This window comes from Pseudopipra pipra, chromosome 5 (genome assembly GCF_036250125.1).
Source record: "Pseudopipra pipra isolate bDixPip1 chromosome 5, bDixPip1.hap1, whole genome shotgun sequence".
Classification (NCBI taxonomy): domain Eukaryota; kingdom Metazoa; phylum Chordata; class Aves; order Passeriformes; family Pipridae; genus Pseudopipra; species Pseudopipra pipra.
The window spans coordinates 889,821-914,297 of NC_087553.1; the positions used below are offsets into that span (position 1 = coordinate 889,821).

Below are 24,477 nucleotides of genomic sequence, written 5' to 3' on the forward strand. Positions count from 1 at the left end.
CTGAGAGGGCGGGGCCGAGCGGGGCTGAGAGGGCGGGGCTGAGAGGGCGGGGCAGGCCTGGGCCGGGGTGACAGGGCTGGGTGGGCGAGGCGGTGCCCCTCGGGCGCGCTGGGGATAAAGTTGGGCAGTAGGGGCCGATCGGGGCTCCCCCGTGCCCTCAGGCGAACGGCAGAGAGTCACCTCTGTTGTCTGTGTGCGGGGTGTTGGGGCGGGGAGCTGCCCCCGGGCGCCCCGGGGATGGGTTACCTGAAGGTGCTGGTGGTGCAGGATTTCAAGTCGTGGCGCGGGCAGCAGGTGATCGGCCCCTTCATGAGGTTCAACTGCATCATCGGGCCCAATGGATCAGGTAGCGTGTGCAGGGGCCGGGGGCAGCGGCCCCCGAGCCGTCAGCGCCGAGCTCGCTGTGTGCGGGCGCTCGGCCCTGTGGGGCTGCTCGCTGTCCCCTGCGGGCCCAGGCACACGGAGGAGCCTGGGCGGCCCCTGCGCCCCCTCCTCGGCCCGGGTGCAGGTCCTGCAGCCTGGTGCAGTGCAGTGTCGGCTGTCTCTGTGCTTCCCAGGCCGAGCAGAAGGCCCGGTTTGCAAACGCGGCTTGTCTCGGCCGCCCCACTCACAGCTCAGCTTACAGACAGGGTTTTACTTCACTGCTCCGAGTTGTAAACTGTGGCAGTGGAAACCTGCTCCTCGATTGCAGTGTGTGGGTTTTGCCACGCTTGTCCTGGAAAAGCTCTGGAATATGGGCCCTGCCTTGTAGTCCGGCCCGTGGGAGCCGGGATTTGTAAATGTGGCTCCACATTGTTATCCCAAACTGCAGCTTCTTAAAAAATGATTCCCTTCTTCCAAAATCTCCATTCAACAAGTTGGATTTTATCCTGCACTTCCCCTGGGATAGGAGATGAGGGTTGTCCTAACAGAGCTGCATGGATGGGCTTTGCTTTTCATCTTAGTTTTTCCAGATTGTTCATGGTTTAGGCTGTGATTTAGGTTTTTAGATCCTGTAGTTTCTTCACTTACCTGATTGAAGTAAGACCATGAATGTAAGTTCAATATATTTAGTGTTGTTATAATGTTCTTTATCATCCTGTCCCCACTGTTCTGTACTGGGGAGTCTCAAAATTATGGATGCTTTTTCCAGGTGCTCTTCCAGCCAAATGTGAGTACATTTTATAGATGAATCCAGGGAGAAAAACTGTGACTATATGATCTCTGAATTGCATCTTTTTAATTTATTATCTATTTAACTCTTTTCCTCCTAGTATTCCTCCTTTTCCTGATATTTTTGAAAGTAAGTCAAAATAATGCCCAAGTAGCAAAGTTTAAGGCTGAAAATAATTAAGCTGTCAACAGAAGTGCTCAAGACTAAAGGGGGAAAACCAAAAGAGGATTCCATTAGGAGAATTTTTGTGGAAGGTCTGTGACCAGAGAGCTTTGATGCTGTGGTGGATGGATCTGGGAAAGGCCTTGTCTTCTTCAGGAGCCTGGTGTTGTAGTGGAAAGTTGTGGCTGGAGTGCTCGTGCAGCAATGCTCCCTCATTGCATTCCAGAAAGGACAGAGCCAAGGAAGGAGTGTGATGTGGCTCACTCAGATAGAGAAATGATCTCTGGATTTGTTCAGTAAAGCTGAACAAATGAAAAATCAGTTTTGTGATGATTTTTATTACAGACAGGCTTATTTTCTGCTGCTGGTGTGTTGCATCTTAGAGACGTGTTTCTTTATTTGCAGTATTTTTTCCTCAATAAAATCACCAAATCCCAGAGTGGTTTGGGTTGGGAGGGACCTTAAAGCCCATCCAGTCCCACCCCTGCCATGGCAGGGACACCTTCCACTAGCCCAGGTTGCTCCAAGCCCTGCCCAGCCTGGCCTTGGACACTTCCAGGGCTGGGGCAGCCACAGCTTCTCTGGGCAACCCGTGCCAGGGTCTCATCACCCTCACAGGGAGGAATTTCTTCCTAAAAAAATTTAAAAATACAGAATAAGAAATAGAATTAATAAAGAACTTTGCAATTCTGCATATTTTTTTAGCTGGTTGTTAAATCAAATGCCTCCTTTCATTTCTGCCACGTCAAAGCAATTTTTAAACGTTTCTTTTAAGGGAAATCTAACATAATGGATGCTGTCAGCTTTCTGCTGTGTGAAAGGACAGCCAATCTGAGGGTTAAAAGTGTTCGGGAGCTCATTCACGGAGCACATGTCGGGCGACCAGTCTCTTCCACAGCCAGTGTGAAGATGGTGTACTGTGAGGAAGATGGGGAAGAGAAGACATTTTCAAGAGTTATCCGTGGTAGGTGGGAGAGACTGCTGCAATCCTGTCTGTTTGATGTATAAAGAGAGGTGTATAAATGATGCATAAATGGAGACAAGAAATACTCAGCTCGGAATTTCAGATGCCCAATGTCATTTCAGAGCTGGGTGGGTTAATACTTCAGTATTAATGCACAATTTGGTAGTGGTATAAATGAAAAAACATGCTGGGGCCAATTAGTTAAAAGATTCAACAAGTGATTATTGTATGTTCTTTGCTCTCTGTGTGTCTGTAGATGCTCCCTTGGGATCTGTAGATGGAAATGGGGGCTGAAACCTCGCTGCAGGCACGAGCACTGGAGCATGTGTGGAAACTAGGGTGTTCATACAGAAAACTGGAATTATTGAGAGGAATAAAGGAATAACTGAAATCTGTTTTCTTCTTTGAGGGAATTGCTCCGTTAATTGTTCTGCTGGTTTAGTTCTTTTCCAGTGGGTTTTGTGTTGCAGCCGTTTTCAGCAGTAATTTTTTTTTCTTTCCTCCTTTAGGCAGTTGCACTGAATTTTTTTTCAATGACAAGGCTGTCAGCCGATCTGCTTACATATCTGAGCTTGAAAAAATAGGCATTCTTGTCAAGGCCAGGAATTGCCTTATTTTTCAGGTGAGCATTCAAGGTACCTTGTAAGGAAAATAAAAGCCTCTGAGGTTATTATTTCACAGATACACAGTTATCTGTTTGATAGAAAAGAGGGCACCCTTAGCTAACTACAAGCCAATATATTTTTTTCCTGACCTCGACCAAGAACTACAAGACTACAAAATAGAAATAATTGGGTTTGTGTGTACATGAGTGCACTAGGAAGAAAGAAGCTGATCTGGAAGAAATTGTGTGCTTGTATTATTCACAGGATGTAAGAAAATACGTGTCTCTCTCTTGGTGTGTTCAATTCTAGGAGTGTTAGGAAAAAAAGGAATTTCATCTTAAAACACTTCTATCAGTAAAGATGCATCAAAGAGTAAAGGATATTTTGGTTCAGGCTGAAGGATTGATAATTCTGCTGGGCTGTTAGTTCCCAAGAATTTAATGACATGGGTCAGAAGTGCCTTAGCCTTGTGATGAATATGTTGCACAAAATTGTCTTCCTTGCAGTTGCTGAGAAGACTCCTGAGGAAGAACTGATTATTTCCCTCTTACAGAAACCTTTATAATATAAATGGAGATCCATCTGTACTATATGCTCCTAAAGAAATCCATTAGGCAGCAGAAGGATCTACAGTGCTGCATTATTTACTCTTTTGGGGCCATTTTGTTTCAGGGAACAGTAGAATCGATTGCAATGAAGAAGCCCAAGGAGAGAACTCAACTTTTTGAACAAATCAGTAATTCATGGGAATTGGCCGAAGAATATGAGCGAAAAAAGAAGAAAATGCAGCAAGCAGAAGAGGATGCACAGTTTAATTATAACAAGAAAAAAAGTGTTGCAGCAGAACGGAAACAAGCAAAGATAGAGAAAGAGGAGGTAAATCAGTTGTTCCTTTTTCTTGGTTGTAAAGATACCAGATTTTTATCAGATCTTTTATGGGCTTAAATACAGGTGGTTTTGTTTTTTTTTTTTTTTAAAAAAACCCCACACATTTCTGTTGTGCTTGATCTAGGGTTTTTTTTCAGTATGGCATACTATATAATAATTCGGTATAATTTATAAAGGTGAAGGAATACATATAATAAAATCTAAATAAATGGAAGCATAGGTTTGCTAGTATGATTAAGTATTGATTTAAATGTTTGAGTTTTATGATTGGTGCACATTATTGGAATTACAGCTACTGGTACAGCATCTTATTTCAGTTTGGGCTTGAAATTAGACTGATAATGATGGAAAATCATTTTTACAAACCATAAATGAAATTTTAATGTTGGTAGGCAGAGCATTACCAGATGCTAATCAAGGACCTGTATGAAGAAAGGATACAGATGAAGCTTTTTCTGCTTTATCACAATGAAAAAGACATTGGCTTCCTGAAAACCAGTTTGGATGAAAAGAATATGGAGGCTTATACCAAGAAAGAGTCTCTTTCTGCAGCAGAAGATTCATTTAAAGCCAAGAAAAAAGTGCTTGGTGTACTAAACAGGGACCTACAGCATATGGAAAAAGAAATGAAGTAGGTTTTCTCATCAGATTCTGTGATAGTTGGATTAAAGCATGGTCTGCACTGGGAATTGCTTGGCAGGTGTGCATTTCCTGTGCACACATGGCTGAGAACCCAGTGCTAGGGGAGTCAGTTTGTAGTTCACTGAAGTAATACCTAGACGTGGTTTTCACCTCCCTTGCCATGCCCAGGTTGTCAGTAATTTCATTATATAAATACCTGTTTGCTATTACACTTTAGAAGGTTATGCTTCACTTCCTAAATGACTATTTTCAGTGGATATTAAAAAAAAAAATCCCCGCAGTGGAAACCTGTTTGCAGGTGTGGTTGGGAGGGAGGGTTCTTCTTTTCTCTCCTCCCTCTCTCCCCTTTCCTTTGCTCCTTTTTGCTGCGTGGTTTTGTTGTTTTGTCTGTGTTTTGTGGTGGTTGGCTGGTCGGGTTGTTTGTTCTGGGTTTGCTTTTGGTTTTGTTTTTTAGGACTCTGGAAGCATCACTGATTCAGCAGAGACCCCTCTATATAAAAGCAAAGGAAAACACGTCCTACCAAATCAAGAAAGTAGAAATGTCTAAAAAATCTCTGAGGGACAAGGAGAAACAGTGTGATAAGGAAAAGCAGAACATAAAAGAGCTAGAGATAGAACTGAGTGATATTGAGAAGGCGTGGAGAGCGTTTGAGGAGAAAGCTGAAGAGGAGCTAAAGCAGAGAGCAGCACGTGTTGAGCTGGGAGAAAGTCAGGTGAACTGGGAGGCCCAAAAGCACTGGTTACTAGAGAAGTCCAAAAATCCCCCCCCCAAATCACAGGGAAACCATTATTTCACCAATGACCTGTAATTTCTGGTGGTCTTTTTGTTCTTAAGCTCAAACAAAACCAAAATTGCAAGTTTTATATAGAGACATGGTACCCTGTGGGAGGGCAGGACAGAAAACATTCAGCAGGGTGAGAGCGTGACAAAGTAGGCAATTGCTGCTTGAGGCTGGAACAACATGAATCTTCCCACTTTCCAGGGAGTTAATTTATGACTTCTTTGGTTTTGTCCAGCTGGAGCGTTACAGAGAGCTAAAGGAGACAGCAAGAAAGAAAGTTGCTACACTAACCCAGCAGATGGAGAAACTTCGCTGGGAGGATAGAGGAGATCAAGAAAGGCTGAAACTTAATCGGAGGAAGAAAAATGAAGTGGAGGTATTTGTGTCAAACTAGAATTATGTTTGAATGAGAAAAATGTGTCCCTGCTCCTGCCTCGGGTGTTACTGTCTGTGAAGGTGTGCTCTGAGCTTTGACATAATCAAATCCACAGCAGAGGGGAGACATTGCAAGTGTTAGTTCAGTTGTTGTGTTGCAGAAGGCTTAGCAAAATGGCTTCTGAAATGGCCAGAGATTGGCTGTGTGGGTCCACACAGAGGGTTTGTTTGAGAATTTGGGCTCTAATATTTTGGTTGCTCAGAACTTGTGAACTGCCCTCAGTTCTTGAGTTTATAAGTGCAGTTTTTCTGTCTGAGATGTCCCCCAGCTGCTGTGTGTCTGTGTGACACTCACACCCTGCACAGGAGTGTTTTGAGCACAGGTGCCTTTTTGATGAGATGGTTTTAAGGTCAGTTGTGTATATGAGTGTGTTGTAGTTGGAAAAGTCTCCTCAGTGTCCACTCTTCCCTTGCACTTCCAAGGCAGGTGTTTGGTGTGAATACAAATCATGGCAGTTGTTTTGGTTCTGTATCTTCTATCATTGTAGATCCAAATACCTAACAATAAATACCTACATTTCCCACTATGGCTTGGTCACCATGCCTGGTGCTTGCTTCTGATGCAAGTAAAAGCTCAGCTGATGAGCTGCGTTTTTCTGGAAACCTTGTCCCCTTTTGGCCTTCCTGCTTTTTTTTCTACCTGCTAACCTTGCAGTTTTGTCACCTGCTAAGAAGTTACAGAGGCAACATGCATTTCTTCAGCATTTAGTTATGGAGTCCAGGTTTGGAGGAGACTCCTTATGTTCAGAAAACTTAAAGTCTCTTCTGACGGATTTTTATGAGCAATAAAGTTCCTAACACCTCAATCTTGTACATATAAAACGAGCTTCTATTTATTTCTGAAGTACTACTTAGCAGGAAAATGTGGTTGATATCTTGAAGTGAAATAAATTCTATTGCCTGTGCTTCTAAAAGAGGGTAAGTCCCATTGCATTGTTGAGAAAGGAATAAGGGATTCTTGAGAATTCTCATATCTTTATCTCAGGGATATTGAAGCAGGTGCACAAAGAGGTTGACTCTCCATCTCTAGAGCTATTTAAAAGGTCACAGGAATTTCGGGAGTTAAATTAAGGCTTAATAAAATGCATAGGTAACAGTATTTTTTTCTTTTCATTTGCTTTAATTAGTGTATGTTTTTTTCAAAGGGGGTGACTGAAAATACTTGTTTCACTGTTGGTTTTTGTTGTGGTTTTTTTGTTGTTTGTTTTTTTGTTTTTTTTGGTTTTTTACTACAGTGTTTTGTGTCAGTTTGGAAGCTTTGAGCCTGCTTCTTTTTGTGTCCTTAGGAAAAAAATATTGATGTAGGGCCAAGAAAAGCACCTCTTTTTTTTTTTAACACCTGTAATTTACTAATTCTACGTTTAAAGTCGTTTTAAGTGTTGGTGTCATGATTCTCTGTCATAAAGAGGCTTTCTCTAAGCTGTAGCTGAACATGAAAAATCCAGTAGTGGCCTTGATAAAACAATTATTCATGGTGCCATTTGGCATCTGTTATTGCAAAAGAGATGCTGTTACTTCAGTGTGAAATACCAGTAAGGAGGAAAAGATCTGCCTCAGTGCTTGTTCTGATTAATTCAGCTCTCTGTCTCGCTGTAAGCTGTGGTTTTCTGGTTTGTTTTGGACACCTGTGTTTGTGATTGCATAGGAAATCATAAAGCAGACTGTGGAACAGATAGAGGAGCATAAGAAACGCATAGAGAAGTTGGAAGAATATGCCAAGATATGCAGGTACGTGTAAAAAATTAAAAGCTCATTTGATTTCTCGTGTATTAGGTATTGTCAAAAATAACACAGCACGTTTCTAATTGTTTCTAATTATTTTCTTTAAAATTCTAATAGGAGTTAGAATCCTTTCTAATTCTGCTTAATAGCTTATTACAGTAATATGGCTATTAAAGTAGCTGCCAACATGAAGTAGGAAGTATGATGACTAATCCATATTTTATTTGAACCAGTTCTATAATTACTTCTAATTTCTTGCTAATTATGTCACTATGGGTATGGGGCTGTTAGTGGACAAATTTAGCAAGGGAACAGGGCAGTTCTGTAGTTGTGCTGCTCTAGAAAGCATTAATACTTACCTTGTGTGTTAGCTCAGCTCTTCCCTCCTGGGTCTTGTCTTCTGCCTGGTTTTTACTCCTCGTGAAGTAAGGTGACTGCAGAATGCCCTGAACTGATGCTACAAGTGTGTATAAATGAAATAATGCTTTTTATTTGTGCTTCTGTCTGAAGCGAATCGTTAGCAGAGAAAAAACAGCAGGAGGAGCTGCTGGCTGAGGAGATTGAGACCTCAACAGTGAGAATGGCTGAAGTGAATGAGGAGCTGAACAAAATAGTTGGGGAGCTGCAGAATGCCAGGATGGATTACCACGAGGGCAGGCGGGAGCAGATGAGAGCAGAGATCCTGGAGAGTCTCAGAAGGCTGTACCCGGATTCCGTGGTAATGGGATGGCCTTATCCCAATGCTTTATTTTAGAGCTAAGAGTTCTGCCTTAGGCTGAGGAAGCAGCTGGGCTAAATTGGACAGGCTGGATCCCAGTGGATCGTAGTTGGCCATGAATTTCCAGTAGATGAAACGTGAAATACCTGAATGTGTTGTTCTTGAGACAACACCGTGAAAGACCTGTCACAGCTCATGCCAGTTGTCTCTTCATTTGTTTAACTTTGATAAGGATGAAACTGTACATCTGCAAGAAGAGACCAGTAGCTACGTGTCAACAAGTAGAAAAACTGTTCTTGCATGAATTCAAGGGTTATGGTGTTCAAAGTGGGCATCAGTAGGTTCAATCCTTCAGAAAAAGCTCAGCTGTGCTTGTAATGACAGAAAGGGAGCAAAAGATCTTTGGGCAGCATGTACAATAAAGAGCTAATTAGTTTTACTTAATGATGTTACTTAATGATTATTCGGACTATGCAGTACAAGAAAAACTGATTTTATTCTGTTTATGCTACTAAAATAAGCAGATACTTCTTTTTTGGGTTGAAACTGGAATAGTGCCTCTCTTGCTGCCATTTTCCAGTTCTATTTATTTAAGACCTTATGGACATTTTAAGATTTTACTGAGTGTTAGATACTTTCTTTCTCTCCAAAAAAGATGCTCAGCTAACTTTGTCACTCTCTTATGCTTGTGGAATTGTATGCTAGAGATTCTCAGTAAAACATTGAGATATGTAACTGCAACCTTAGAGAAAAAATTAGATCCCCTCAGAAGGCATACTTTGCATGTTGGGTTGATGACTACTTCAATTTCTGTTTTTTCTGATGCACAGCCATTGTGAGGGAGTGCAGCTGGTAGATGTGTAACACATTTTCCTCTTACTGCTTCAGCCTCTTGTGTGCAGAAATATTATTCCATGTCTAAAGTAGCATATTAATATTTCTCAACATTTTAATCTTCAGTTTGGAAGATTGCTTGACCTGTGTCATCCTATCCATAAAAAATACCAGCTTGCTGTTACCAAGGTGTTCAGCAGATACATGACTGCTATTGTTGTTGCCTCTCAAAAAACAGCAAGGGATTGTATTCAGTTCCTGAAACAGGAACGGGCTGAACCCGAAACGTTTCTTGCTCTGGATTACCTTGATGTGAGTACATTTTTCTTTCTCCTGTCATCAGCAAGTTGATACACTTGTAAATCTTGATACTGGATCATTTAAGCTTCACAAAAGTAGGTTTAAGTGTTAAGGCACAGGACTTGGGAAGTGAATTCTGTGGGGCTCTTGTTGGCCCACTGCTCCAGCCTGCTGAGGTCCCTCTGGACGAGTGTCTGGCATATCAGTCATTCCTCCCAGCTTTGTGTCATCAGCAGATTGCTGATTGTCCTCCTCCTTGTCCCTTTCTGAGCACAGGAGTGACACTGGTGTGTCCCTAATCCTCAGGCACCTCTTGCAGTTGCCATTCTGTTACCTGCATGTCCCGTGCCCAGACCTCTCAGATTTGGGGCTGCTTTATGGTGACAGCAGGAATTCCAGGCACTGCTTCTTTGCTTTCCAGGTCAAACCAATCAACGAGAAGCTGAGGGAGGTAAAGGGAGCTAAACTGCTGGTGGATGTTGTGCAAACACCATTTGCTCCACTGAAAAGGGTGATTCAGTTTGTGAGCGGGAACAGCCTGGTCTGTGAGACAGTGAAGGAGGCCAAACACATCGCCTTTGATGGACCAGTGAGGCTCAAGGTGAGGAGCTGCACTTTGCTGCATGTGTTTCCCACTGCAGTCATGGGTTTGATGCCATTTAAATCATTCTTTTCTACATGTGCTGTGAAGGATTGCAGGTAAACACGGAGTGGTGCTGTGCTGTCTAATCCCACACGAACAAACCACCAGATATTTCACGTGGTTATGTTTGCATCTGTCTGGTAGTAAGTGTAACTGGTTTCCTGGGAAAAGGGGGAGGCAAATTGGAGGATAGTTAGAGTCCAAATATGCTTCTTCATATGGTCCTTGTGATAAAGAGGATGAAGGAGGGATAATCCTGCACTTAAAACTCCCTGATTTAGAAACTCAGACTTTATCTTGTGAGGTTTTCTTTGAAGAAATGCTTTCAAAAATCTTTAAAATATCTGCCAGAATCTGCTGGTTGTAGATGTGGACTGTGTTAAGGACTGGAAGCTTCTCTGTTACTTCCTGCAGTTGTCTCTTCTTATTCATATCTGTGTTGCTGCAGACAGTCTTTTATGCACTTAGCGTAAACCTTTTAAAATCTTGATTAAAACAGCTTGAAGTTGAAGGTGAGCGTGAAATCACGTTTACTTGGAATCAGGTCACTAAAGCACCCATGTTCTTCACTAAAATTTGCATTTCTTGGGTACAAACAGGCTGTTTTCCTCTCCTCCATTATCATGGGGCTTGGGTTGTTCTGCTGAGCCAGACAGAACCTTCTAAGTGCCACACAAGTGTCTTATATTAATTTTCTAAATGCAAGGAAGTGATACAATTTCATTTCATTTGCTGATCGGTTGTAATAATACTAAGATGTGATTAGTGCTAAGAAACAACAGGCATTCTCTGTGGCTTCATGTATCTCGTGTTAGCAGGTTTGGTACACGAAAAAACATTGAAGTCCACCTCAAATGTGGTTGTTGCTTGTTTGACTGCCATATCTTGGGCACTACTTTGTTGGGTATTTTGGCTGATTTTGTTAAGATCTATTTGGGTTTAATTTTTTCTTTTTTCCTTCTAGACAGTGTCTCTTGATGGAACTTTATTTTTAAAATCTGGAGTGATTTCTGGAGGATCCAGTGATTTAAGATTTAAAGCTAGATGTTGGGATGATAAAGAAATGAATAAAATGAAAGAAAGAAGGGATAGCTTGATTCATGAGTTAAAGGTAGGTCTCTTAATAGCACTTACTGCAAAAGTCATGGAAGTGTAGAAGTTGTCTGACTCAGTTCAGCTCTGGGAAGGGGATTTTCTGAAGAGGTAATTTTCAAAACTCGTAGAAGATGCAGACAGGACACAGTAGCTGTTTATCCTCTTCCAGTTAATAATAATCCACTGTGCATCTTGTCCTTAGCTGATGGAGTGGTTCACAGATGGAGAACCAGGATAACACTCTTGGTCCAAGCTGCCTCCAGGAAAAGGAGCTGCTGTTCAAAGTACCTGGAGACTTGTAGTGAGAAAAAGATGATGTGATCTGTCAACATGAGAGTGTTTGCATGGACCAAAACCTTCCAGTGTAAAACTATGTCATACCTCTAGTGTTTGTTTCAATGAGAGGGATGGAGCAGGGATTTAGGAATCTGCAAGCAGATGCTTCCTGCGGAGAAGTAAAGCTGTTACAAAATTCCTGTGGAGCATGACCAGTGCTGCCAGCCTTTGCCTCGAATGAGGCCTGTGTCAGTGAGGCTAAAATCTGCACATGACTCATTTTCCAAGAGGCCACCTCACATTTACAGTGCTTTTTCTCCCCTCCCAACCCTTCCCCAGACCCTGATGAAGACCAAGCGTAAGGAGGCCGACCTGAAGCAGCTGCGTGCCCAGAGCCAAGGAACCCAGACACGGCTCAAGTACTCACAGAGTGAGCTGGACCTCATCAAAAAGAAACACCTTGCCAATCTCTACATGGTATCCTGCCAACTCTTAATCATTCTCAGCTTTAATAATTGTGTTTTTTAAGCTGTCATTACCTGTGAAATAAATGCTGCTTCCTTACATAGTTTTTTTAATTCAGATCAAGTTTTGCATGCGACAGTTACGACTGAGGGATTGGTAAAATATAAAAAGCAAGATTAGAAAGTACTTTACATGAGCCTTTTTCTATTTTAGGTTTTAAATTTGGTTCTCTTGGTATATCATTTAGTAACCTTCAGAAGTCTATATGTCAAAGTGCACTCTATGTGGTGCTTAGTTTGCTTTTCTCCTCATTCAAACTAATCATTGCATGCAAATTGGCAATGATAGTGAGTAAGTGGCATTTGAGAAGAAAATAAAGGTTTTAATCAGAAAAATACAGTTAATCTGGAACAGAGCTGTCTCTTAATTTCTGGAAAGTTGACCCTCCTGTTAAGAAAAATTACCATATTTTTCCTTTCTATCCAGGAAAAATCAAAGCTGGAAAGTGAACTGCTAAATATTGAGTCTCAGCATGACATGCTGAATGAAGGAATAGCACAAAGAAAAACAAAAATAGAAGAATTTCAGACAAAAATTAATGAGGTAATGCTTTCTGTCAAAACTGTGACAGCCTATGCTGTTATGCTGCAGAAACTTCTTATGTTCCTGCTGACTTCTAGAACTTGGACAACTTTTAACTTTATAAACAGCTTTGTCAACAAGACTTCTAAGTTATTCCAGCAGTCATCCTCTACCTTTCTTACCAGGCTGGCTGTGAACAGAGGTGTACATGGATGTTAATGTGTCACAGCTCTGCAGTTACTCGAGGTGTATCACACATGTAACTTACTTCCTGGCCTCTGCCCCATTCTCATCAGTCAGCCTTGGGTTAATCTGGCTGGAATTCTGCCTGGGAAAAGGAGCCAAAACTGCTGTGTGTTCTCTGTCCTGCCTGTGGTGCAGGCACGAGGGAGTGCAGATGTCTGTCATCTGCAAGCACTGGCACTGTCATTGATGGTTAGGCTCTGAGAATTCCAGACCTGGGGAATTTTGCTTTTGCTTGTTCTGAAAATAATAATAATAATACTAAAAAACCAAACTAAAAAATGGAGGCTGGTCATTGCTCTCCAAAGGGTAGTGTGACTTGTAACTTGAAATGGTATTGTATCCCTGGCTGAAACAGCCTGAGTACTAAAGCAGTGTAAGCATTACCAGGTTCTGACCTGTATAAAGTTCTCTTAAAAGTTTGTTCAACCCATTAGGTTTCCTTTCTAATAGGCTGTTGCTATTCTTCATTCAGTCCTGTCTTACACACTGTACCTAATATTTTCCTGCTTAAATTTTTCATAAAAATCTTAGGACTGGTTTTGCCTGAGGCTTTTGTTAGTATGCACTGTATAATTAGGAGGTGAAATATTCCATGGCACTGTTTTTGCTGTGACTTTGCTATAACTGGAACACGGTAATTAATATTTATGGATCCCTTGAAAGGATTAAAATGAAGAACTGAACTGCACCAAGAGACCTGTTGTATCTGATTAGTGTCCTGTCCAGCTTTCTCTTCTTCAGCTGGCTGGGAACAACAGGCAAAACCAGGGCAGTTGGTCACAGTGATTACTTTAATTGTCTTTGGAGTGACCAGGTGCTGTCAAGAAGAACTTAGAGTTACATCTTGCAGATCATATGCCTTGTGTCTGGCATTTGGACTGAAAGAGTTATTGGAAAATTTCAAGTACAAGTTACTTCTCAGTACTTGTTTGCTGTTTCTTAAAGTGCCTTAAAAATCCAGCCTGCAGCATGAAGCAGTTGTCCAAATGTTTTACACCTGTGAGTGACTAAACATCTTTTTTTTTTGCTCTGTTTCTCTGTATTCCAAGGTGGAAGACACTGTTTTCCGGGAATTCTGTGAAGAGATTGGTATAGAAAATATCCGTGTGTATGAACAGGAACACGTGAGGCAGCAAGAGGAGATTGCCAAGAGAAGGTGGTGTTTGGCACTGATTATTAAACCGGTGGCTGGGATTAAATTGGGCACACTGGGCCTTGGGAAACCTCAGCCCAGGAAATATCACAAAAGCCCAGGAGACAGTAAAAGATTCCCCTGTCACTGCAGGGGTTAGTTAGGGGTTAGTGACACTGCTATGCTTTGGGCTTATGAGACAGTTCAGAGTCAGTGACAGCTGGCAACAGACTTGGAAGGTAACATTTGCTATTTTGGTAGCACTGCTGTAGAAAAATAAAGCAAAGAATAGTTTTCTAAAACCCACATGGAAAAATGGCACTATCCCAGATTGAGAACAGCATGAAGGGTCACTCATGTATCCAAAATCTGAAGGAGAACTGGATGTAGGATGCAGGCATTTGGTATAGGAACATGATCTTAAGGACAGCAGGCTCTGAGGTTTCTCACTGGTAACCTCCCCTAGTATTTGTCTCCCAGGCACATGTCACAGGAGCACAGATTTGTGCCTTATGAAGGAGAATGTTGAACTAGACCCTTGAACTCCAGTGTCCCTCTCCATATTGAGGTGGCCATATTAACTATTATCACTGTATCCTTGTGACTTCAGCACATCCACAGGATGTGGTGTGGTGGTCCCAAATGTCTGCAGATTTCTGTGCTCACGTGGAAGATAGAAAAATGCAATCTGACTCCTCAGAGGGGAAACCTTGTCCCAGCTTACAGTCACAGTTAGGAGCCTGCTCTGTATGTGTTGATTTGAAGCCCTGTGCTTTGCCTAGGCTGGAGTTTGAGAGCCAGAAGACCCGACTGAACACTCAGCTGGAGTATAATCGGGAGCATCTCCAAAAATTAACCAACTCGGTCAGCAAGTTGAGGGAGACCATAAAGAAAGATGAAGCTGAGATCGTCAGGCTTCGGGAGGTAACTCTGAAATCAGTCTCTGCCTCTGGGACTCTTCTGGGAGAACAGAGTGCACTGAGTTACAATATTTAAAAAATGTGATGCTGAGTAATTCTGCAAGGAGTTCATTCAGTGCTGACTTTGTAATTGTTTAAAAAAACGCAGATGCATTTTAACCTCGGAATAACCTGCCATGTTTGGGTACTTACTAATTGTTCAAAATAAGCTTGCTCAAAATTGTGTATTGTTGTGTGTACAGTGTTATATTGTGTTCAGTTTTATGTGTTTAATTGATACGAAAAGGCAACGTACAGCTGCAGATAAAACCAGCAGCACGTGGCTCACATTCAGTAGAAGATTTCACCAGTAAGACTAAACAACTCTGGTGCTTTACATCTTTAAGGTACTTCACAGCCACTAAGATAATTCTGTGAAACCAATTCAGATTTTTAATTGAGGTAATATGTGTGGATTCCTCCTTCCCAGTGTTCTTGATTCCTTGTTGTGCTCATGGTGCTTGTTAAATAAACTATGTCTGTGGTACACAGAAAAGGAAAGGAGAAAAGATCCGTAATAGTGCTCTGAATAAAAAACAAAAGTGAAGTGTATAAAACTGCCACAAAGTGGAGGAAAAAAAATCCCACAGTGCCTTTCAGATTTTGTGTTGTAACACATTTGAATGTAACAGGTTTAAACTTATAACTCTTTCTTTGTGTATGACAAGGCTCCACAATCAGGAGTTCTGATGTGACGTTAAAAATGTAAATATTTTTATGCAGGATGAAGAAAAGCTTTTAATAAAAGTGAATGAAATGATGGAGGAGCAGCAAGAACTTAAGGATAGATTAAGTACTCAAAAATCTCAGGTTACAAGAAGCCAAACTGAAGTTGAAGAGTTCAGAAGGAGGATGTTAACTCTTAATAGGTAATTCCTACATGTACTGCTGGGAAAATGGTTAATGGGATAATATTTAGCAGAGATTTGGTGCTCAGATGTTTGGATTTCTCTTGATGTGTTTTCTTGTGAAAGACATATTAGGGACATGGTGATTTGCATTTACAGTAGGTGTCAGTTTAGCAGTGTTTCTGGGCAATAGGGAGTGACTTGGGGTAAGAGTGTAGTATTTACATTTGACTGGGGGCATGTGTAGTTCCCTGGTAGTTTCACAGTTGTACAGCACCTTCAATTAATTGGAATTTTTTTTCTGATTTTATTGTTATTTTCTCCAGACTTTTCATGGGTTGGATACCTTAAACTGATATTAACTTTAGACTCACTATTTTGTCCTACTGTTGTTTTAAATCAGCTGCTTTGGGGACAGATTAGACTTGAGTTTTGTTATGCTTGCTGATTATTGATGTGCTTAATGTCTCTTAATCAGGAGTTTAAGATACATTTAAAACCCCTGTTGGCCCAGTGTGGTTAGATAAACTTGGGGAATCTTCTGTGAACTCCTGGACTGTATGCCTAGGAATTCATGTCAGAGTGTGTCATTTAACCATGTAAGATATGACATTTCTGGTGCTGGTAACTTGATGCTATCACAGGAATTTATTGCAAAGAATCAAGCTGTGCTTCAAGGAGAGTAGTGACAGAAGAGACTTGATGGAATGTTAGAAGGATCGAGTCTCCCTCTGTGTTCTGCAGAGCTGGGCAGAACAGAGCTGTAGTTAGGGCAGGTGGGGTTTGAAGATGCTGCAGAGTGAGCTTGGCAGTACTGTGAAACTCAGGCTCCCTCTGGAGTCCTGCGGGAGAATGGAGAGGATGGCACAAGTACAGCCCCCTTTTCCCGAGTTCAGTGGGGACTGCAGGGGAAGGAGCCCTCATGGTGCTTGGGGACTGGTTTTCATGCTGTGTTTGTCATGCTGGTTTTCTCTGGATGTGTTTAGCAGTGATGCTTCTGCTCTTGAGTTGTTTCGTTCCTTTTGTGCATGTAGGGAAGCCACAAAACTGCAGAAGGAAGCTGCAGCTCTAGAAACTGCTCTGGAAGAGAAGAGACTGAAGAGACATAATCTGCTGCTCGAGTGCAAGGTGCAGGACTTGAAAATCAAGCTCCTCTTTGGAACACTGGATGACATCAGTGAAGTAGAGGTACTTAAAAATGTTTACAGAAGATAAATATCCTGGGGGAGCAGTTCCTCAGTCATGAATTTAAAGATCCTCATTCTTTCCTTACGGGAATATTTGTCTCCCATAGTAATGTTCAAACAAATGTGTTGTTTTCATGTGGTCAGGCCTCACTCGTTCAAGGGGAAGATTTTTGTTGCTTTTTGTAGGCAGAGATATTGTTTGCAAGTATTTTTGCTTGTGCTTGAAACATATTCCTGTGAAATATCTAGAATCACCATGGTACAAGAAAATTGCTGTGAAGATGTGTAAGAGGACACGCAGGGGCAGTTCAGAAATATAAATAAATATGGCATATACATGGATTGAGATCAGATTAGGTCAATCATCCATAATCTAAATGCTGTATAGGAAATGATCCTTTTGGCTTGAGTAGATATTCACAGAAATCAGGGATATAGGCTAAGATAAAAACATTCCTGCTATCAGAGGTTTGACTGTTTATTTGTCTCCATCTTCCCTCTTTTTCCAGCATATCTTTGGTGAGGAGAAATAAACTTTCTCCACTGTTACAAAAGAAAAGAGCTGTGAGTTTGGAAGGACTTTTAAGGAGTGTGTGAATTTAGAAGGAGTCTTGTTGAACCCCTTCCTTAGAAAAGTATTTTTGCTGGAGGATGGGTATGAACAGGGCAGCAGAAATGCAGTGAGGTGGGGTGGGCAGTCTGAAGGGAGAGAACAGGAACTGCTCCTGATCAGAGGATGCAGGAGCTCAGCTCTCACTATTTGGATAAGGAAGAGCTGAAACCAAGGAGGTGTGAGCAGTAGGAAAGCCGGCTTGGATTCATCATTGCTTTCACTGAGAAGACCAGCAGGATTTGGTGGTGGGAGAGGGACTGACAATGAGAGGTAGCACATGTCTCCTTTGAGGGAAGGTAGCTGTTAGAAATTCAGGCTGCAGGGTCCAGAAGACACTCTGGTTGTGCTGTACAGAGCTGAAGCTCTTTCTGAGGCCAACTGAGCAGAAGAAATGCCTCAGCTGACGCCTTCAGAGCCTTCCCTTGGAAGGGGGTTGAATTATCTGGGGAATATAAATCCTTCCAACCAGGAGATTTACAGTATGCCCATGGTTGTAACTACACTACAAAAAAATTGCTGCTGCTCTCACCTTGATTCAGACTGAGATTAGCAGATGTTTTCACCTTTGTTTAACAGGTGCATGGTTTAATTGGACTCATGAGATCTTAACTGTTCACTCCCTCTGGGCCAGGGCAGGAGCCATGCAATACATTTACCTTGTACCATGTTACCACTGTCTCTTCATTTCAAATCCTTTCAGTTAATTGGTGTAACAGTTTAAAAGTTAACTGCTGTACTTCTGAACTGGAATGTCCCTCATCTTCCAGCTGGGAACTGAAACAGAAGACACCCAGACAACATCAGGGATCTATGAGAGGGAGGAGAGAATTCAGGTAGACTACAGGAGCCTAGCAGAAGACCTGAAGGTGATCTTTTTGGTTTGAAATTATTGCAGATGGGAGCGTTTGATTTTTCATTTTGGTAAAAAAATATTTTATTTGTTGAAATTATTTGTTCTTCACCCCTGTCTTGAAATGAAACACTGCTAAGCTGAAGTGCATGTGTCTGTGTACTCTAGTTTTGCAGTCACATGTAGCACTGCTGTGTGGGATTTCTGGATGGGTCAGACTTTACCTTTAAAGCTTCTCTGAACCACAAACATGGAATTCAGAAAGAGTTAATATAACCTTGGTTTTTCCTTCCTGCTTTACCTTCTGCCTTGAAGTTCCAACACTATATGTTATGGCTCAGAACTCCAGGACCCAAGGATGGCTGCTGGGGGTCGTTGCCACTTCTGTCTGTGGTATTTGCAGAGACTGAGACTTCCCATCCTTCCCTCTCTAACAACTCATTAGGTCACATTTTTCTCAGCAGGTTTTGTGATTTTTTTTTTTCCCTTGAATCCTAAGAAAAGTGAGTAAATGTCAGAGGCCAGGTACAGAGCGAAGGATGGATCTGTCATCACTGGAACTTGTCTCCAAGAATTCCCTGAGAACCTGCCTTTGAGGGTTTTCTTTACAGATCAAGTAGTGAAGCACTAATCCTGCTCTTGTGTTGTATTGTGAAGTGAGGGAAGGGAGTTGCCTTTCTGTTTTAAAGGTCTTGTGGAAGAATACTGAGGACCTCATAGATGACTGTGAGAACTAAGGCCCTTGAGTGGCATTTTTTGGTTGTTTCCAGTTAAAGCTATCAATGAGTGGGGTAGCTGTCTCAGGAACCACAGGTGCTTGCCATGTGTGTTGAAGTGTCTTGGCCTGTGAGCCGATTGGATCCCTCCGAGATTCCTTTTTCTTCAGGACCTGCAGTCTGAGAAGGACATCGAGGCTCGTCTGAAGCAGATGCAGCAGGAGATCAAATGCAAAGAGACCACTCTGCTGAAGACAGCTGCTCCCAACCTGAGGGCAGTGGAGAAACTCCAGATCGCCCGGGGCAAGTTCCAGGAGTCCATAGATGGTAACAACCCTTCCTGTCCATCTCCTTTGGGACTGACAGTTTTCACCCTCTTCCCTGGCTTGGTCCTGCTTGGTCTTTCAGATACTAAGGTATTTTTTTGTGCTCAAGTGTTATCTCAGTTATTTTTTAATGATATGTAAACAATTGTTTAACATACAGGTGAGTATGCAGTTGAAATACACATTGAATGATTGGAAAGAGACTTTGTTGCCCCAATGACATCATAAAGTATTTTCACTTGCTTTGTGAAAATGACTGACTTTTAATCTTAAAATTTTTTACATTTTTCCTACATAATTGAAGGAACTGTGTATGTTGTCCAGAACTCAGACACGAGCATTCCTTCAAACTGATGAGTATCCCCAGAGAGCATTGCAGCCATGAGCACAGGAAGGGTTCTGGAGCTGTACCAGGTCAGTGCTGGAGCTGCTTAGGGCTGCCCAGCTTCCAGAAGGAATTGGGAGAAGAATTTTGTTCCTTGCTGCAATTGAATATGGTGTAGAGGAGATGGAATACACCACAACTTCTCAGGTTTTGGGGCCTCCATTTGAAAGGTTTCAGAGGAAGGAAACTCCTTGTATTGGTATTGCTCCCTGTATGTGTATTTTTTCTGCAGTAAGTGTTTTCCTTGGTGCTGCTTATGGTACTCAACAGAGATTTGTTCTGTGTATTTGCTCAGAGGCTTCTTACAGAGGAATTCCTGTGATCTGTTTTCCTCAGCTTTTGAGAGCAGCAGGAAGGAGGCCAGAACGTGCAGGCAGGAATTTGAGGAGGTGAAAAAGAGGAGGTATGAGCTGTTCAGCAGGTGCTTTGAACACGCCTCCATAGCCATTGACAGGATCTACAAGAAGCTGTGCAGGAACAGCAGTGCTCAGGTGGGTCAGGGGCTCAGGGGCTTGGCCCAAGAGGCCTCACTGGATGCTTTGTTACCAAAGTGACACTGGGGCTTTGCAAAGACAGTCTCAGTCCTGGAGAAGGAAATGGCACCAATAATAAAGGTGCAGGAGTTCAGGGTCAGAGAAGGGAGATGACAAGCCAAAGCATGCTGGACATTAGACAGAGAAAGGTAATCTCTTCATAAAATTGGGAACTGCTCAGAGTGAGGTAATTTTACTCTTTGTGTTTATCAGACTTACAAATTATCAGGACACAAATGTGAAATGTAACTGAGTAATTCATTTAAAAATAACACTGGTTTGCACATCTAGTGATACCAATAATAAGCAGTTAAAAACAGTCATTAATACAGACAAAACTCAAAATCATAAATCAGTGTTTTGTACAAGGTCTTGAAGCTCTGTGTATCCCATTTAAATATTTAGGAAACACAGACATAATAAGTTTGCAGCTTTTAAGAAACACATAGAAAAATTGTCCCACAATTATCTTTGTTACTGTGCCTGTATTGATGCCAAAAGTGAAGAGGGAACTCCCTAATGCTTTGGTTACATCAAGTTCCATAGACTGTGGAGTGTTTAAAGGGTTCAGGATTGGATCCTTTTCTGTTTTAAAACATCAAATTCATCAGCTTCTGTGTTTTCCCTCAACATGTTGTGTATTGGTTTGGTTTTCTTCTGCTGTGCCTGTGATCCAAGACGAGACATTTGAAGTCAGGGTTAAGTATGGAAATTTCTCTTTTATCTGTCTCCCCCCGTGCAGAGGGGAAGAGACTTTATTCTTTTATTGTTTCTTTTATTAATGGGAAAAACAAACCACGTAGCAAAGATCTTACCCATTGTACTTTTTAGTGGTTTGGAAAAATGATAATTCCCTTAAAATAATACTTTCAATCTTTGGCCCTGGGAACCAGGATACAAAGTGTGGAGAAAGACTGCTTTTATTAAAGTCTTTCTCCAGCTCAAAGCTGGGCTCTGTAAAGCTAACCTTCCACAAAAAAGGCTAAGTTTGCAAGTGTATTGTCTTCCAAGCTGCTTTTTAAGTCTAAAATTCTAATAACTAAAAAAAAGCAGTTACATAAAAGGTGATAAAATCCAGTTTGTTCAGTAGTTGAAAGTGTGCAAATAACAAATAGGTGGTGCCATTTCCAAACTGGTTTTGTTAATGAGCCTCCTGGTTCCTTAACAAAACCATATTCCCTGGGAATTTGGTAATGCTGCTCTCAGGATGGATGGATGAAGCCAACTCCCTGATTTCCACATTAGCTCAGGCAGTGTTTAAACCCAAACCATTCCCATCTTAATAATTTGCTAAATGTCCCTGTTAACAATGCCATGTGTGTGTTCCCAGGCATTCCTGAGCCTTGAGAATCCTGAGGAGCCCTACCTGGAAGGCATTGGCTTCAACTGTGTGGCCCCTGGCAAGCGTTTCATGCCCATGGACTGTTTGTCAGGAGGGGAGAAAACCGTGGCAGCCCTGGCCCTTGTGTTTGCCATACACAGGTAAAAACACTGCCCTGGGACTGTCCAGGGGGGAAAAGTAATGTGGGATTCTCCAAGGATCTGCCTGACAGGAAGAGAGACAGTGTTCCATTTACAAACATGTTAAAAAAACTGCTAATGGAGTATTCAGGCGTTACTAAAGTTCTTATTCTTTACCTTATTCTTTGCCTGTCATGACTTTAATATTATATATTAAATGTAGACTTTTATGTTAATTCTGAACTGTTAATTCAGTTATTGTGTATTATTTAATATTGCATAAGTAATATCTAATTATTTCATTTAAATAAATATAAATCTAATATTGCAAAATATTATTGGAATTTTATTAGAGAGTAATTAGAATGTTTATTAACATTTTGGCTTCTAAGTGCAAAATACTGTCTTGCCTCCTGCAGCTTTAGGCCAGCACCTTTCTTTATTTTGGATGAGATAGATGCTGCCCTGGACAACTCAAACATTGATAAAGTAAGTTATCCTTTATCAGTATCTGACACCTTTTGTAGAAGGGTGGCTGCTTGAACTGCAGGGTGTTGGGATGCAGAGATTGATTGCCCTGACTGAACCTGGTTTAAATTAGATTAGGTTTAGGGCTGAAGTAATGGTTGTGTGAGATACCAGACATGGGAGAGGTTTAAATTCCTCAATCTAAGCGTGTTTGATTGGTGAATGTGAGAGAAGAGGTGAGGAGGGTGAAGGTGTGAGCTAAGTCTCTTTCCATTCTTTCAGTTTGAGGGTTTATTAAAGCAGAAATGGAACTATACTGTGAAATCAATGTGAATTCTGTAACTTACTAAAGGCAGTTCTTCCATTAAAAAATTATTTCCATGTCAAGTAGATAGAACTGTGCAGGCAGAACTGTGCCAGTACATTATTAAAAATGTACTGGTTTTCCTTAATTTATATTTAATTTATATTGAGGGACACTGCTGTCTGCAGTGAACTAATACATATTTCAGATCTTATTATGTAGCCAGTATCAAACTTTACACACCTTTTTTTTTTTTTAAGTATTCAGGAATTTCCACTTTCCTTTGTAATTATATTAGGTAAAACTGTTTTTCATTGGCACAGGCCTCTTTCTTTAACTTTACTCATTGGAGTGAATGATTTTGTTATGTGTTTTCAAAAAGCAGATCTGAGGGCTTGTCTTGAGACCAGGGCAAGTATGTGGCTTAAGAGTTGTTTATTTCTCATTTTACCCAGCTTATTTCAGGATGGAATTCGGCAGCTCTCACAGTTCAGTTCTCTCCTGGCCATTCCCTGATCACAGCGTGGTTTCAGGCTGCCAGAACTAACTGAGGAAATGTTTGCTTTCTTTCCAAAGGTCTCGAGTTTCATCAGGGAACAGGCCCATGAGCAGTTCCAAATGATAGTGATTTCCCTGAAGGAGGAGTTCTTCTGCAAGGCAGACGCCTTGCTTGGAGTGTGTCCAGAGGTAACAATCCATTAGGAGCAGGTTTTGTCCAGTGATGCTGGGGGGTGGTGTGGAGGTGCTGGTTCCCACCTGCAGTGTTTGGTGGCTGGGTGTGCCCTGCTGTGCAGGGCCAGGCTCCAGGGAATGTCCTGTGGGAGCTCAGGCTCGGTGTTGTCTCTCACACTTATGAAATGCTTATTTCAAGTAAGAGAAACGTGTTCCCTGGTGTGATCTCCCCCTTCCCAGCACGATGACATCATGTTCAGCAAAGTGCTGACCCTGGATCTCACCGAGTTCCCGGAGCAGGAGCAGCAGGACAGGGCAGAGAAGCCCAGACGCAGCTCTGTCCTGGGGTAGCACGTGGACAGAACCAGGGCACAGCAACAGCAGCTGGGTTCACAGCTGACTGGGACAAATGTGAGTTGGAACGTGGCTGTTGGAGGTTGATATGGGAATGTTTGTTCACTTTCCAGGGGAAGCAGTTTTGCAAAGCAGTCATGGAAGGAGCTGTTCCTCCTTCGTGTAGTTTGGTTGAGGGCTGAGAGCGCCCGAGGTTGGTGCTGAGGTTGTGCACACACTGCTACACAAAGTTCTCCCCCAGTGTTCGGGGGGTTTGGGCTGTAAAGATGAAGGGTGCAAGTTCACTAGCACAGCATCCCCAAGCTGGGGTACAGAACACTGTTTGAGGGAGATGGAATCACTTCATCTGGCCTGTGTTCCCCCTCTGTGTGTGCTAAAGAGCTTCCCATGGTTTATGGTTGTTCATAATAATTGTAATGTTCTCAGAGCAGGTTCCTTTTGTCCCCCAGACTGCCTACACACACCTGCCTTGTTGTGTGCTGGGAGCCCTGGGCTTGTGCTTCCTGCTGGGCACACAGGAACATTCCAACCACATCCATGTGCCCACTGCTCCTGCAGGCAGATGTTCATCAAACACTTGTGTTATGGCCACACTTCATTAATAAATTAATTTGAGGCATGAATTTATGTGAGTGCCTTCATTGAGAATCCAGTGACAGATGTGGAAAGACCTCTGGCGGTGTGAAGGGTGGATGGAGGAGCAGCCTCAGTGGTGTCCAAAGGTCTCTGACCTACAGCAGTATGGGTGCTGATAATACACAAGTCCTGGTTTGTTTGGGGGGTTTTAACCATTTGCTGGGAACAGGTGGTTGAGACAGAAAAATGCAGTGAAGAAAGGAACAGCCTGAAGAACAGGGACAGCTGCTACACAGGAACAGTTTACTTTAAATATTTTATTGAGAGAGTGTATGTCACCTTCAGAGATGTCCTTCTGAATTCATTACACAGTTTAAGCAAAACAGGGTAATGTCATGGACAACAGGTTGGTTTTCAGTAAGTACCTTACTCCCATTAAAAAAAAAAAATGTTATGAATGAAGTAGAAAAAGAGCCCTGGGCAATGGAATTGCCAACAGCCTTGAACATGCCCATCTGTGGGATCAGCTTTTCCAGGCCACTCAAGTAATAATTCTGTCTGTGTGGTGCCCCAGTGGGAGA

At 42.1% G+C, this 24,477-nt stretch overlaps 1 protein-coding gene across 1 annotated transcript; it reads left to right on the forward strand.

Moving 5' to 3' along the window:
• The first annotated feature begins 96 nt into the window (after positions 1–96).
• On the forward strand, positions 97–23,943 carry SMC1B (structural maintenance of chromosomes 1B). Its single transcript, XM_064654047.1, has 25 exons — positions 97–346; positions 2,091–2,279; positions 2,789–2,901; positions 3,557–3,760; positions 4,165–4,403; positions 4,869–5,127; positions 5,432–5,572; positions 7,277–7,359; positions 7,864–8,071; positions 9,032–9,217; positions 9,627–9,806; positions 10,813–10,959; positions 11,559–11,696; positions 12,171–12,287; positions 13,562–13,668; positions 14,427–14,568; positions 15,327–15,472; positions 16,486–16,639; positions 18,019–18,117; positions 18,988–19,144; positions 19,865–20,019; positions 21,392–21,543; positions 21,942–22,011; positions 22,871–22,981; positions 23,207–23,943. Exons 1-25 carry the CDS (start codon positions 238–240, stop codon positions 23,315–23,317), a joined length of 3,717 nt encoding a protein of 1,238 aa, XP_064510117.1. The 5' UTR covers positions 97–237; the 3' UTR covers positions 23,318–23,943.
• The last annotated feature ends 534 nt before the right edge of the window (positions 23,944–24,477 follow it).

What these genes read in the sequence shown, in the direction of transcription:
- SMC1B (XM_064654047.1), top strand. Translation starts at nt 238, where the DNA reads ATGGGTTACCTGAAGGTGCTGGTGGTGCAGGATTTCAAGTCGTGGCGC. An exon ending in CATCGGGCCCAATGGATCAG is followed by an intron (nt 347 to 2,090) that starts GTAGCGTGTGCA and finishes GTTTCTTTTAAG; the next exon opens with GGAAATCTAACATAATGGAT. An exon ending in CTTGTGTTTGCCATACACAG is followed by an intron (nt 21,544 to 21,941) that starts GTAAAAACACTG and finishes TGCCTCCTGCAG; the next exon opens with CTTTAGGCCAGCACCTTTCT.